This window comes from Halictus rubicundus, chromosome 3, assembly GCF_050948215.1.
Source record: "Halictus rubicundus isolate RS-2024b chromosome 3, iyHalRubi1_principal, whole genome shotgun sequence".
Lineage (NCBI taxonomy): Eukaryota > Metazoa > Arthropoda > Insecta > Hymenoptera > Halictidae > Halictus > Halictus rubicundus.
Window position 1 is genome coordinate 16,191,322 of NC_135151.1, and position 16,292 is coordinate 16,207,613.

At 40.9% G+C, this 16,292-nt stretch overlaps 2 protein-coding genes across 2 annotated transcripts in view; one reads left to right on the forward strand and one right to left on the reverse strand.

Annotated features, from left to right (window-relative positions):
• Window positions 1-3: 3 nt before the first annotated feature.
• LOC143352825 (coiled-coil domain-containing protein 63) lies at window positions 4-4,426 on the reverse strand. Its single transcript, XM_076785720.1, has 6 exons — window positions 3,132-4,426; window positions 2,280-2,660; window positions 1,690-2,024; window positions 1,116-1,339; window positions 783-1,045; window positions 4-655 (listed from the first exon to the last, which is right to left on the reverse strand). Exons 2-6 carry the CDS (start codon window positions 2,628-2,630, stop codon window positions 362-364), a joined length of 1,467 nt encoding a protein of 488 aa, XP_076641835.1. The 5' UTR covers window positions 2,631-2,660; window positions 3,132-4,426; the 3' UTR covers window positions 4-361.
• Window positions 4,427-5,254: 828 nt separating this feature from the next.
• The window catches only part of LOC143352827 (bicaudal D-related protein homolog), a 52,207-nt gene continuing 41,169 nt past the window's right edge, over window positions 5,255-16,292 (forward strand). The window contains exon 1 of the mRNA XM_076785722.1: window positions 5,255-7,453. Within this exon, the coding sequence (XP_076641837.1) occupies window positions 7,085-7,453 (369 nt within the window). The 5' untranslated portion in view covers window positions 5,255-7,084. The remainder of the gene's footprint in view (window positions 7,454-16,292) is intronic.

The window sequence follows — 16,292 nt, forward strand, 5'->3', positions numbered from 1 at the left end:
GCCGGTAAGTGACAACCAGATATGTTATGCAACAAGTCAGAGTAGTCTTCTTCGAGCCTTTGCTGCAATTTTTTAGTGGCTTCGTTGCGTGTTAATGGCTGCTCCAAGCCTTCGGATACAATTTGTAATTCTTCCTTTTCAATGCATCTGTGTCATTCAATCATGGGTTACAATTCAATAGAAGACAGAGGGTTAAAGAACGTTCCAAGAAGAAGTGAAATTAATCATGAAACAATTTCTCGCACTATATGATTCACGAGAATTCGAAAAATTTAAGTATTAAAGAAAAGGTAAGAATGGAGGTGGAAGAAAGAATAGAAATGTAGGAACAAGGAAACATGACAATGGTGGAATCGAGGACTTACAGGGCGCAAGGTTGAGTGGGAGCAATGTACTTAATAGCGGGGACTACTAATCGAGGACGTTTCTCTTCGTCGAGTCGAAGCTGTTGAGATTTGGTAGCTCTGTCCACCCAATAAACCTTGTGGAACATTTGCGTGATACGTTTCTCAATGATTCCCAGGTACAGCATGATGTTGCTCATCGTTATTTGTTCATTGTCGCCTAACAATTCTAAAATCGGCGAGTTGTCGCACCGTATCGCTTTGAACAGGGAGTCTATTCCTTTCAATAGTTTCTCTAGTATGTCGTCGCACTGAAACAGTCAACACGCACGCATTCGTGTAAAGAAAGATAAATGATTATCGTGCAAACTATCCACTTAATCGTGGCGTTCGACGTTCTAGGTTTTCAATGTTCGATAGGATTACTGGGGGTATCACCTGCATCACTCTTTCCTCAGCCGCGTCGGCGAGTGCCGTCTGCTCTTCGAGTTCCTTCTTGAGCTTCTCCAATGTCTCGGTCTGCTCTTTGCTTCGATGTTCGGTCGAAACATTTTCCTGTTGCGTCGCCGACGTCAAGTGAGCCATCCTCGACTGCAGACTCTCCAGCTCGTCGTTCAATTCGTTCACGTAGCTGAACAGGGCAAAATTTTCTTCCTCTTGCTTGATGAAATGTGCCGTCAGCTTATCGATCTCCTGTTGACCTGAAAGATAGAACAATTTCGCATAAAAGTCGCCCACTGTTAGAAATTCGACGTAGACGAGTTTAAGCACCAGTGAATTCCTTGATCGTTTGCAGAATATGCTTGTAATTCGCAATCATGTTTTGCTTCTCTTCCGTCTTCGCCTTCTTCTCAGCCGCACGTTTCGCATTTAAATCTGTCATTTCACGGTGCTGTCCCTTTGTACCGAGGAACTCCTGCAGTTTCATCTCGTTGTCCAGCGTCCTCCGAAGTTCGCACATCTCTGACACGTGGGTCTTCAGGTCTCGCATTCCCCTGTAAATAAACAAAGTCTCGGTGTACAGTTCACCGGAAGCGACGAAAGTGTGATTGGTCAATGACTTATCTAACAAAACTACAAACTAATCGATCGAAAGCCGAGATTACCGGATGCGACTACGCACCATCGATCCCGGATCGTTCCTCTCAGTTCCGAGTTTCTAATTCGACGGCGGGAGATAAGTCATTGTGCGCGAAGTACGAGGAACTTTCGGTCGTTAATGCGACTCTCGGAATTATGGTTACAACGATCCAATATTTTCCAGCTTTCGCAAGGAATGTCGCGAAATTCGTCACGGGAACAGAACGACGATAATAAAAATGGTTTATCGTTGTTTCGCGCATACCTTTCTCGAAGAGCTTGAATGGTGTTCAACTCTTCGTCCCTCTGGTTAAACGCGATAGTGGACTGCTCGATCAAATCGTTGATTATTTGCTTGCCCGTGTTCAATTGCCCGATCGATTTCTTCCAAAGCGTCGTGAACTGTTCCCTCTCCTTCAGCGACGATTCGATTTCGTTCCGTATCTTCGCGTTTGTGGCAATTATGACGTTAAACCTCTTCGTCGTTACTTCCAAGCGATTTTCTAGCATCGCAATCGTCCTCTCCCTCTTCTCAGCAATGTCTCTCAGCTGGGTGTCCGTTCGGACTTTCATTCTCAAGCTTGTGACGTCTTTTGTGAGCTAAAGAAAAACGATTTCGGTTCTTCAATTCAACAACATTCCCATCTTTTCAATCCTATTACGGTCTTCCAGTTATCTGCGATTCAATTATGCTTCTACGTTCTTCAAAAATGTCTTTTCGGAATAGGAAAAAATACGAAATCGTTACCAACACGTATTGTTTTTGTTCTTCAACGTTATATTACACGTACAGCTGAATCGAAGACCGTAGCAGAGTTGAATCACGATTAAGACAAGCGCAAGCGATTAGCAAACCTTGTCAATCTGTTTATCAAGTTCCGCTATTTCTTCTTTTTCGGTTTTTATCATATCGTTGTATTTCGACTGCATTTCTAAGAGGCATTTCAGCTTCTCCTCCATTTCCTGATCCTCGCGCAAGAACGTTTTCGAGTTCGCAGTCTTAATGCGAAGCACAAGCTCCGCCTTTTCGTACTCCAGATGATTGATCATGGTCTTGTGACTGCGAAGCTGCAGTCTCGCGTCCTCGGCACAAGTTGCTCGGTCATTCTCCATTATTCTGTACTGCCTCTTCAGCCTTGTAAGCTCAGCTCGAGCCAAACTCTCGAGCTCATTTTCGTCCGGCGTTTGCTGTGTTCTGTACGCCATTGTTATGCTCTAACTTCCGCTAATTACAATCTTGAAAAAAAAAAACGCAAGAATGCATAATTAGTGACATACACACGTTACGGTATGGAAGGATTTAACTACTTTGCAGAATCGTATTCCATTAACCCCTGGCACTATCACGTCGAGTCAAACATGTGTTGACAATTTCGAACAGAATCTACTAAATATGTACATTATTGATTTCCTATAAACCGAAATAAAATTCTACATTGTTGTTGTCGATATATAGTCATAAATATAAACTTGTTGCGTCTTCTATCAAAATTATGAACGACAAGGAAGTTCTAATCACTGTGACCGTAAGATTGTAGTGCAAGGGGTTAGGGATGTTTGGAATGCATTGAACACGACACAGGTATATTTAGAATCTGATTTATTGAACAGTTACGTAGTCACTATAAAATATTGTAAGTGGCATGCTGGTTGGTGTGTAAGGTTGTTTTTATTGATTTACTACGGCCAAAGGTTATTGCGACTCACTATTTATTTAACATTCGTAGAAAGTTAAACGCGCTGCGTCAGAGATCACTGCAGATATTCCGGTCGTGTTCCTCCGTGTCCGCACCGCCTTCCACGTCCACGTTGATGATCCCGAGGATCCACGGTGGAGAGGAAAACACTTTCCAGACGTGATCCTCGATGACGTTCAACGGCGACATTTGAGAAAGACATCTGCCACCCCGTATAGCTCCGCCAGCTGTACGTGCGCCACTGTTGTTCTTGTTAGTGCTTCCGGTTGCCAAGCACCCTCTCAGGAGTGTATTGTGACGGGGATCTCGATTTCGCGAACTATTCTAACGGATTTCGTCCAGAATAAATCGTGAAACGTGAACGAACGTGCCCGAGCGACGACAGATGCGGCATGTTCACTTTTCCGAATATTAATATCGATGTACCAAGTTGAGTACAATTTTATTCCTATTCTGGCAACGCTTGTTATTCGCAGAACCACGAATTGGCGCAGGTAGCTTAATGATAACTAATGTTTTTGCGCATCTACAATTACTCCGCTAAGTAGAGCGCTCAATGACCAACACCTACCGCTGATATTGTGTATGTACATACATTGATGATCAACGAATGGTGTCGTGCCGAGCGGTCACACAAAGGATGATGTTTTCATCGTGTGCTTTTTCTTCGTTTGTTGCTACGTCATTTGTCGAAAGCACAATATGATTGGGCAAATGTTTCTCTTTCATGAGAACTCTTTGTTTTATAAATTCGTCACGACGGAATTGCAGTGAAATTGTCCGAGTCATCTCGCACGAACTGCATTTTCTAACACCTAGATCGACTTGGACAGTCTGAAGAAACTTTGCGTTGGCAAAGTTCTGTTTAAATTGCGACAATCTCTGCTCTGTTCATAAAACGGAGAATTTATGTTCCACGAACGCGCTATAAAAATTGTTTTCGATGAGAACAAGACGATAATGATAAGAAACCTGCTCCGATATAGAACTGTGATGCAATTGGCTCTGTGACTATTTCAAATTTACAGTTGTCGCACCTGTATCAATATGGGTGACCATCTCGACATGCAAATTTCTATTTAAATTCAAATTAACGCTATCTCACGTCCCACATAAAATTTCCTATGTCAATACATAGAATCTTAGAATCTTCACAAACATTTTGCGTGTCAGTAATAATTTGTTCAACTTATTTTACACTATTTTCTTTATGTGCATAATTCGTTAAATTACTGAATAAATATTCCTCTTCTAAAGGACACTAAAAAGTATATTTCTTTATATTTTTATAAATGTTCGGGTTTATAAATGTTTATTTTGATATAAATAACACCTTCAATAAGCGTTAGTATCAGTAGTATATCAGATTGTTATCTCTTATCGCAATCTTGTTTTTAAAACAGAAAGTGACTTTATTTTTAATATACATGTATTTCTTCAATTTTCTTCCAACAATTTCCTGTTATTTGACATGTTTTATTTGAAACGTAACTCAAAAATCAGTTCCAAAATTGGTACTAATTTTAAAGGATTATTATTACCGATTATAAAATAGTTAAATACATGTAAGCTTATGAAAAAAATTTAAACTGGCACTTTAAAAATACTGAGTCACACTCGATGAGAAGAAACACTCGATGGATCTTCATGCAAAATAAAAATTGTAAGAACCCGAGGTCAAATAAAAATGTATTTTCTCTTTTAATAATTTTCAATAAATACTATCTTCAAATTCTTCCAATATCTTTCAAGTTTTATATTTTACCTATTCGTTTCTAATGATAATTACTAATGGTAATGATAATGTAAACTCCAGGAGTCAGGAATGTGTGAACGTTTTGATCCGCCGCTGTAGGAATTCCTGTGAATAAAATTCTCGAGTCACACTCAGGACAGATGTGCCAAGGGTCGGTCGAAAAACTGTAATTTTTCGTGTTTCAAAAATTCCGAGGCATCTGTCAGGTGTACAAGAGAACACCGAAAAACATTTCTGACCGGTGACACAGGTAAAACGTAGGAGGATCCTGCATTAAACACGATCCATAGATTTCGTGAGATCGAGTCAGGTGGCGGTTCGACCAGGTGGGTTAAGTGGTGGGGGTAGGATTGGTGGCGGGTATAGGCGAGGGAGAGGTTAGTATGCCTCGAGAGGGGAAGGTCGACAGGTCGATTGTCTTGTGCATGGAACGTTAGCCTTCCACGCAACGTTCACCCGAGTCGCTGGTGCGCGCGTCCTTCTACGATTAATCGAGTTACCATTAACACGAGAACAAATGTATCGGTGTTACGTGTGATCGGGGAGGACACGGGGAATAACCGGAAGTTATTCGGCGGTTGAAACGAACCCGAGGAGAACCTGTTTCGGGACGGAGCGCAGCGGGGCAGCGCGCGGAGACGGCAGCGGTGGCGGCGGCTGCTCGAAAACAAAATTACGATAGCTGCATTCGATCGAATTTCGCGGCGCAAGTGAACGTTTTCGCGGCGGAACCGAGACCGAGTGGAACGAATTACTTTCAGTCGGGGCCTCGGAAAGAGGTGGGAGGATCTCTACCTGACCGAGGAGCACCGCGCGCGCAATTCCGTAATATTTATTTTCCACTGGCGGCTAGTGAGTCACTACCTGGCCGGCCACGGTACGACGAGCTAGTCGCCTCGCGTGTCCGCGTACATCTGCGCGTGTTTCCTTGCCAGCAGTGAGTTCACAGTGACGCTGCCAGTCCTTCGAAGAGGTCACCTGTCATCGATAAAAAAATCAATTGAAAAATCTCCGTCGAGTGTGCCCGAACTACCAAAGAGGAATTCACATCGTTGTCTTCGATTCAGGATGCCTCGAACGACACTGTCCGTGTCGCACGGATCACATCGATGTCCGTAGAAACGAGAGACACAACAACCACTTTATCGGTGTAACGGTCCCCGGAAGGATTCGATTGACGTTCCAGCAGAAATTCGTGTGTGCATATTTCAGTTATGTGCGACTGTAATTGTGCCTCTTGGGATATACGAATTGGGAACCATGGTCGGGGTATCGCACACTGTGCCGTTGTGCTATGAAACGCGGTAACATTGTTGACTTTCTATCGGAGAAGCAGAAATATAGTTGCTCTTTCGTGGCTCGCGTGTTGTAACGGGGAAACGGAGCAGAACCATAGTATTAACCCCGTAACAGTTTACCACGTTTCTTGTACGCGAACCCGCCGACAGGCTTTATGGTACTCCCGGTGGAATATCGATCGGATTGTTGCGGGAATATTTCGACCGGTTATCGCGCGTACGATCGATCCGCGAGGTACGCGGTCACCGATAGACCGATAGTACCGGTGCTGCGCCAATCTATGGAAACGATCGAAAACATGACATTCCTAACGGAGAACTGTGCCGGCGAGTATGATCACAGCTGATCGTTTCCGGTAGTGAAAGACTCGTAGCATCGATCGGAGAACCTGTTTGGCATCCGATGTTACGTGGTGGCCCGAGGAAAAAGTGAACTTCAGCTCGCTCGTTACTATCGCTCGTGTCGCGCGATTTATCGGCAACGCTCGAAGGTGAACGTCGTGACTCACGAGTCGATTATCGATCACTTCGTTGTTCCGTAACGTATTCTTTTCCACTCGACTCACTGTGTTCGCGAGTCACTGTTGTGATATACGTGTAACGCACAGGTACAACGGTCCTCTCGCTGCAACAACAAATACGAAGGGACTCTAATGGCGGATGCTGTCCCTCGTAACCGATGATCGTATCGGTCCTGAGATCGATTTGTACCAGCTTCGGGATCGCGCGGGAAAATACGAGGAGGGTGTCAGACATGTTTTTGTTTTTGAGCGTCGACCGATCGCGACACGAGAGTACCGACCGCCGCGCGACATCGGATCGACTAGTCACGAGCTAGAACGGTTTGTTGTTACGTTGTGAACGAGCGTTTGTTGTTAATTAGTCGAGCGTAATAAATGTTTCTGACGTATGACCGGCCGGCCACCTGGTCTCGTGTCTGTCGTTATTACCAACGACATTGAGAGGTCACGGTTTCGCCGGGCACGCAACAATCCTGTGACAGTCGCGAGTGCGCGAGGACAACCGGCTGACGAAATGCTGCCGAAAAAGGAGGGGGGGCAACCGGAGCCCTACGCTCTGGAGGACATGATCTCCGATATACAGGCGCGGCGGAACTCCTTGGACCACGAGGACCTCGAGGACCCCGTCGAACTTTTGAAGAAACGCGACAGAGATTTAGTTCTGGCTGCCGAGCTCGGCAAAGCGCTCCTCGAGAGGAACCAGGAACTGACCAAGCAGAGCGAAGCCCTCATGGAAGAGTACTCGTCGAAGTTAGAGGTGAGCAAGTTTATCCTAAACTAATTCTGTCGATGATACAGGCGTCTACAGTGGTTTTCAAACTTCGTCGACTCGCGGTCAGAGCTGTGCAGAATTACAATTGAATCACTCCAGGAATTATAATTACGAAGTAATTGAATTACATTTCACAGTAATTTACATTGAATTCACAGTAATTTATAATTCAGGTCTTCGTTCAATTAAATTACAATGTAATTCGTTCATGCAACGGAGTACAATTACAAAATACTTTGTAATTAAATTACATTAATTAGGAATTACGATCAGAGTTGTGCGGAATTACAATTGAATTACATTGTAATTGAATCATATTGTAATTTATAAGTCAGGTCTTCGTTCAATTAAATTACAATGTAATTCGTAATTGCAATTGGAGTACATTATAAAATACTTTGTAATTAAATTACATTAATTACGAATTACGATCAGACTTGTGCAGATTTGCAATTGAATTATTAGAGAAATTATAATTGCAAAGTAATTGAATTACATTGTAATTCAATCATATTGTAATTTATAAGTCAGGTCTTCGTTCAATTAAATTACAATGTAATTCGTAATTGCAATTGGAGTACATTATAAAATACTTTACAATTAAACTACATCAATTACGAATTACGATGTAATTAAATTAACATTAAAAATTAAAGAATAATAAAGTAATAGGTAATAAGAGGTTGAAAGAAGTAATTAAAAGGTTTGAATTATGTAATTCAGTTACGATGTAGTTGAATTACTATATAATTGAAATAAAATGTAATTCAATTGTGCAATTGAATTACAACGTAACTGAATTATCTATAATTATCATCTCTCAGATGTAACTGATGTTGCTAGTATTTTTAAGTATTTTCTTATACATTAATAATCATGTACAATAAAGTTTGAATACGTTAATATTCCACTGTATATTCTGATACACAGTAGACATATAGTACACAGCATAACATTCAGAGATTCCGTGACTTTCATGTGTTTGTTTCAATAATTTATAAAAGAGGTACGTTGCATTTAACGAAACAGTTTAACCGTGAAGGTGAGCAACGAAACGAATGCTGATAGGGAACGTGTTAAAAATTACCCGGATTGAAACATGGACATATTCGTAACGCGTGTATCTTTTTATTACACGTTTTTTCATTGCCTTTTTTCTTTGAAAATTCTTTTGAATTTCGATTTTATAACCTGGTTGCGTGGAACGTAGTTCGAAGACCACTGGCCTAGATCGATGGAGGTGATTCTCATACTTTAGAGCCCCAAGGGTGTAGTTTAGCGCTCTAAAAATACAAATGTTAAAACTGTACCAAATATTTGGAGTCGTTCGAATATTTTTCTTATCATGAACTTTCCGGTAGCCATTTTCAACTTGTCGGCACAGACTACTGTGTCTACTTTGTAGACTGCAAAAGTTAAGAATGAAAACATAATTTTTAAGTGAAATTATTTTATACTTTTACTAAAAAGATTGTGTTAAGAATTCTCCTCTTTACTTTCAACAGTATTTTTAAAATCTGGGTTTTAGCAATTGTGTAATTTGATAAGTTGGTTAAGAATTAATGTTAGTACAAGATCAGACGTAATATTATAATTTATACAGCCGATAGCTTTGATGTATATAATATCTAAATCATAATTGTATGTTCGAAACCACTTTTTCATTTTAATAATCTAGGCTTCGTGTTACGGAAATTATGCGGGTACCAACCTTTTACGCGAGTACTTTGAACTTTGTTTTATCAAAAGTTCAGGGTTTTTGGATAAGTTGACAATGTCAGAATACATCTGTCGTTTACGATGAACAGTTTGTTGGTTTAACGTATTATTGATCGGGAAATTTTTGCAGGAAACAACGCTTATGTCTGGCTATTTTGCATATAATGGAAATAATGAACGCTTTATCAATTTTCAGATTTAATTACTCTACTCACGGTGATTTTAATTGTATCACTTTCTAAAATGGTCTGAATATATTCCCGGATCAATAATGCGTTAATTAGTGTCGCGAGCTAATGATGTTGGTTCGTCTGAACGGTTTGGTACCAAGATGTACCGGAACTTCTCGTGTTTTCTTTCCTCTACTTGAATAATTTTACTACAATTTTGATTGTTACTGAGAAAAGTCAAATGTTTTCAGTTTTATTTCAATATGGAGTCAGTTAATCAATATTTTAATAGAACGTTTGGTTCGGCGTGGCGGTAACAATGCCTTAATTGATAAAAATATTAGTACAATATTAATTTGGTTTTTAGTTATATCTGACAGGCATTCACAGGTGAATTTTCATTCATAGATGTGCTTCAGGAGTAGCTTTTATCAGTAGCCCTCATATTTTGACTTCGCTTTTGTTCGAGAAGCGGGTAACACAGGTTATGACCTTTTCTGTTTGAAAATAGGGGTAATAGATAATCTAGAATTAATTACTAACATAGCAGCACACCTGCATTGCTTGTTAAATAATTTGGAATATCATAAAACGGCATCAGATTTCTTGGTGATTGAATACAATGCTGTATAGCAACGTCAATTGATTTCTCAGAATTCATCTATAACAATGGTAATAGCAAATCATAGTGAATACGTGTACGCGAATGAAATATCACAACCTATCTTTATAAGAATTGATCGAAGTTTTTATACGATTCCCGAAATGTTTTTCTGCGCTTATCAAATACGTTCACGAGCACAAGTTACACGCTGTTATATTTTTTTGTTTATCTTACATGACTCCATATGATGGAGAAAGTAGGTATTTTTGGTGTGCATAAAATTGTTCTAGAAAAACATGAATTTACATAAGTATCAGCTGTCTAATCGCGAAAATCGTTTGAATCTTTCACTTCATAATTACGAATCAAATCTAACGTATAGGTTTCAATCCAACCTTAATAAACATAATTATATAGTTGTTCCACGTATCATAAGCCTCAACACTGTTTTACCGTAATCAATATTCAATCTTCACGATATGCATGCATTTTAAGAAATTCACGCAAATTATGCTTGCGGAAAAATATTCATAACAAATTCATTTCCGTGCGCATAATCACGAAAAATTGTTTAAACCAGGTATCGACAGCACAATTCACGAGGGAACTTCGCATTAAGTTTCCTTCAAAGATACATCATTTTCCCGACTCTCATTTCCTGCAGAATATTCATATCGCTCTTTTTCTTCGTTTCGTTTCGTTTCGCAAACGTAAATCACATAAATCGTGCGACGCACTAATTTAGATCCGTCAATCTACGTTCGTATCGCTAGATAAGAGGAAATATCTGATAACAGAGATAAGCCGAAGGTAGTCTGTTTAATGACGTCGGAGTGGAGGAGGGAGTGGAGGGAGGTTAATTGCAGGGATCGCAATTCTTTTTTCTGGATCGAGAAATGACGCTCAGAAATATTTTCTTCACATTTTCTGATTGATATCCTCAACTTCGATGATAGATTTATTTTCGTAAAAATGTTTGGGATAACATGCTCGCTTTTGGCTCGCGATTAATTGAAATCGGCGGCGTTCGAAAGAGATGCGCGCGAATAATCGATGCTGGACACCGACAATGGCGACCACCGTTGCGTAAAGGAAAGGTTTTATTAGATTAATCAGGAGGGCGTGGTTTGCTTATAGAGTTCCCACGCGGAACGGGTATGTACTGTTTCATTACACTGAAAGCTCGCATTAAGGCGGCTGTATCGAACGTATTAATAGATTCGAAGACTACCGACCGACCTATGATAGCACTCAGCTAAATACTTGGCTGTCGGTCACGTGTAAATTCGTTTGGAGAACCTTGTCCCTTCCGTGTGACAACCAAGCACGTAGACGTTCGAACCCGAGCGCCTGAATTGTTTATACTTACCGCGAGCCGGAGTTTCTCCAGTGGCGAGTAAATTATTTAGTGCTCGGTCTTACGAGGAGTGTTTCTTTCCACAATTATTAGATGTGTTGCGCGAGCGAAGCGGGTGAAGGTAAACATAAATTAAAGTAAAATAACGGCGTTCGTGTTATCGGGCGTTCCAGATATCGGCAAAAGGCGAATGGAGTACATATTATGAAATTGAAACAATCGATATACATTTTAGACGAGGCGGTGTGAAAATAGTGCAGTTTCTAAGTTTCCGTTTATTTCAAGAACTACGTTCATTTCTTACTACCTCATAATTCGTCGAGTGGTTTCCGATTCAAATAAAAAAAGCGTTATAGAAATATCTATATCCATATCTTTAACATTCCTACTGTCATGATTGATTCTATAAAAATCAGAATACAGGCATTTATTTTGGCTTACCGATGTCCATGACCTACCGATTCTACTTACGAACGCTAAGCGCGCAAAAAATGTTATTCTACATTTTCGACTTATTCTTTTACATAGAATCATCCCCCTTTCGGCTGTACCACCAGTTACCGATCACCCTGTATAACTCGTATCATTTTCGACTCCTCTATCTCTATAACCGGAGCTGTGTAACTCCGTTGAAACGAAGCCAGCAGCGCGTTTAGTATCGGAGAATTGGAGCCATAAACGCGATGATTTTACAACCCGACACAATAACCGCAACAGCTCGATCGCCGTTTCTTACTTTTAAGAAACACTTCCAAGTATCGTCGAATCGGAACGGTCATGATTACGCTCTCGTGTGTCCCCACAGAAAGGTAGGCTATTCATTAGCAATCGGTACGATTCGCATTGCGTGTGCGAATCCCGCTGGCCGAACCGGGAGTGTTTATGTTGCGCATCCGGGGAGTGAATACGATACCGAGAAAAGAAGAAAAGAAAAAGAAGAATGAAAGTCAGGCGAACTAGCGAACACAAAACATTTCTCCGCGAATTTCGCCGGAATCGGGCCACGGGGCATCGTTGTGAATTTCCAATGCACATTTTACGAGTGTGTTGCAACCGAAGAATCGCGATCGCGACACCGATACACATTCCTTATTATCTACGAAACGTAATGGGGCCGCGACGACATTGAAGTATGTAGTATGTTAAACGAACACGTTTCTTCGGCGTCAACGCTGATAACGCTATTGACGTCTTGTTGTCGTTCTCATAATTTTTCGTCCGAGCTTGACACTTTCTGCTTGTTACTATCCGAATCTTTATGAACATAAATTTATTTTGTCTTCTGCGCAACGCGAAATTGGACAGGGACTCGTACGGTGGTGATGCTCAGAATTATTATTGCACCGATGAAAGGAGTTATTCGAAGCTTGATGTTTCACTTCAATAAATTAAGTTACGAATAAGCAGGATAACTAAACTCGTGTACCCAGAACAATTTTGTTCCCAGACTGAGATATGGAGATTTGTTCATTGTATATAGTGTGTCCCAAAAATGTTGTACTTGAAGGAGGTGATTCCCGGGGTCATATGAAGTAACTTTTTCCTTTGCGAAAATGTTCTCCGCGGCTTTGTTAAGGAGTTATTAACCAAAAACACGGACCAATCAGAGCGCGGCTACAGCAGGCGTATTCTGACTCAGCCAATGCCAACGCCACGCTCAGAGGGAGCTGTCGCCGAGCCGGGACCCCTCTGCTATAGCTGCGCTCTGATTGGTCCGTGTTTTTCGTTAATAACTCCTTAATAAAGCCGCGGAGAATATTTTCGCAAAGGAATAAGTTACTTCAAATGACTTCGAGAGCAACATTTTTGAGACACCCTGTATGCTAGGTGTAACACGAACGAAGAACGAGAAGTCAATTAAGAATAAACTGGGTAATTAAAATCGTGTGATCAGAACAAATCTACCTTCAATATCTGATGGAACAGTGACTGACAATGGACACGTTTATTCTTTGTGCGTGTCAGGGTAATGCATTTGGAGTAGCCAGACGAATGTCTCCGCGTAACAGCCTACACGGGAGCATTACGTTGCAATACAATTGTTGAAGAGTGTGCTGGAGCCACTGAAGATGTTACAAAAGCATGTGCATTCAATAAGAAATCTGTAGGAAGCGTTAATTAAAGGCGCAACTAAGTTACCAGTACCGATTGCTTAATCCTATCAGCACTCCTTCCGCCAAAGCAACTAATGATGTCTTTCCTCAGAAACGTAGAAGTTGCCTACGTTAGAAGGAACATTATCTTGCTAAATAAACAGACAGTTTCTTGTGCAATTTCGTTCCATTTTACAACACCGTGTATTGTTTTGATATGCACAAGTGCGGTCTATTTTTTGAGAGAATGGACCTGACGTAGACCGATAGGAACAATAGATGTCCACCACACTCCTGTAACCCACATATCAGGAGTGGGACGGACAGCTGTTATGATCATTAGTACTTCAGCTCTCCTCGTGGGCTATTGTAGGAGCAAAAAAAAATGAAAGAATGCATCAGAAATTCTGAGCATTATAATAAATATTATAAAAAGAAGAGGATCTCTTCAATCAACTTACGATAGAATTACTGTATAAATCCCGACATGGAGAGGGTATCACAAATATAATTTTTTCATTTAATAAAAACAATGTTCATTCACAGGACAGGTCGCCCTATATTGACCCTATAAAGACCAGCATGCTAAAAGTAAAAATCTAAAAATTCGATATTGCAGAAAAAGAATGATCAGAATCGATTCGCCGAGGTCAGAGTCAGCGCCGCGGTGTTAGTATTATAATCGAAGACAAAGGAAGAGCATAAGCGCGCGCGCGCGGAGCCGGTTCCTCGCGCCGAGGTCAAAAATAAGGCGACAGGCACAACGCGGAAAGATAGGAGACGAAGAACCGGGTACGCGGCTAGGCAGAGCGTGGTGCCGGGTATTGTCTTTGACGTTAGGTTGCCTAAGTGACTTGTTTCCACGCTTTCGTGGGTTTCTGTCCGTCGTCGAGGATTCGAGAAAACCCGTTGCAAACGGTCACGTCGCGTCGCGTCGCCGACGTTTACTCGAACCGAGCACGATCCCGTGGAGAGAGAGGGGAGAGAGAGAGAGAGAGAGAGAGAGAGAGAGAGAGAGAGAGAATTTCTCTGGGCACGCGAGTCCGGAAAAATTGATGTCGTTACGAAGAGATTTGCTTTTTATGCTTTCCTACCGATCCGGTGTTGTTGCACTCGCGTATCGATTCCGTGTGGCTTCCAGCTCTCGCCGCGAGCCTCTTCTCCGGAAAGTATCTGTCGAAAGTTATCTAAACAGAGTCGGATCTTTTTAGAAAACTGCGGTTTCCGAGCGTGCGCCACGCTGAAATCATAATTATGCAAATACAGGATGTTCACTTCACTTTTTTTCCCGTCCCCCGAAGAAACGTCCAGATGTAGGCTAATATGCCAGGAATAAAACGTTTTGTCGTTTTCGCAGAACTCAAGGATAGATATTGTTGCTCGAGTGGAAACGTTGGACACTTTCATCTCATTTTAAATGTATTATTGCTTTGCAGTCGCGCGTTCCTTCAGCCTGGCTTCAGATTATTCGCGGATTTTACGACTGTTACATTGCTTTAGTGTTTTCTCTTCTTACTTGCCAATGACCTGGTTACAGATTTTTCTGTAGCAATTTATAATATTGTGTAATTTTGTAAAGCACAAGGAAACGTTCGCAGCAACGAACACACGGTTGTAATGTAATTTTATTTTTTATCGAGAACGATCTTTTCGCTTTGTGGAATAAATCTTTTCCTCGTTCTGGTTTCTAGAAAATAATTTATGAGAACCGAATCTGCATGAAGATACAGTTTGGTAATAGTTTTTGTAATGTACTAGACACATCGTTAGTAGGATTACAAGATCCTATTAGGGGAAAGAACAATGTACTGTACTCCTCGAGCCCTTGGCCTCCTGAAATTCCCGAGAAAAGCAACAATCGATGTTTTCCGTTGCTCAACAGATCTGAACTCGGATAACAAAGTTCAGAGTCTAATCTAGAGACTTAATTAATGAAATGAAATGCGTAGAAAGTGATCGAAATTATTTTGAAGAATGCATTTCAGAATAATTTTTGCATTAACGCTAAACCTACCGACACTTCTTGTATACATACATACTTATATACACAAAATGGCTAGTTCTCAAAAAAGTTATTGTTAATATAATTAAACGCAGATAGTAGTCAATTTTCTGCTGAATGAATTAGTAGATGAACAACTCCCATAAAATGACGAAATTTATTTTTATGTAATTGCAATTATATAAAAAATACTGCGATTACAAAATTCTACTGTGTCGTCCACCTTTGCGGCTTGGATGTATTTGCCATGAAACAGTATGATCATCAATGAGAACGTCTCATTCAATAAGGCGGCTCATTTATTTTGAGTTGGTCATGCCACATTAAGAATAGCCTTTTTTTTTATACTGATTGTTTAGGTTTAGAACAGCAAATACCACATTATCTCGTGCGGTCAAATTGACCGGCGCCGGTAGGTTGGACAAGATACATATATTTCTTGGGGAAAAAAAATAAAACGAGAAATAAATACTGAAAAATGAATTGTATACATACTTCAAGAAAAGTCGTTAAGACAAATAGCGATGTGATAATGTTTTATGTACGAAATTGTACGCAGAAGTTTGAAAAGGTCAATTTGACCGGCCGTGATAGGTTTAGTGTGAAAAGCGCGAAACTTGTTTCAACCACAAACTATCTAACTTCAAAAATTTTGTTTACCTTTAAGTATCTAATGATTGATACAAGTGCTACAGAGTTCTATATCTAATGCAGTGAATTCTCGGAATATGTCAACAACACGGGTCTTGCCAGCGTCGTGTGTTGTCCAGGAGACATACCCGAGCCGTGTTATGTTTACACTCCTCGGCGTCTTAGGCCTCTCGAGCTTCGTGACCCCTCAGGGGGTATACCCCGCGGCAGTGGAGAGAATTCTGCGAT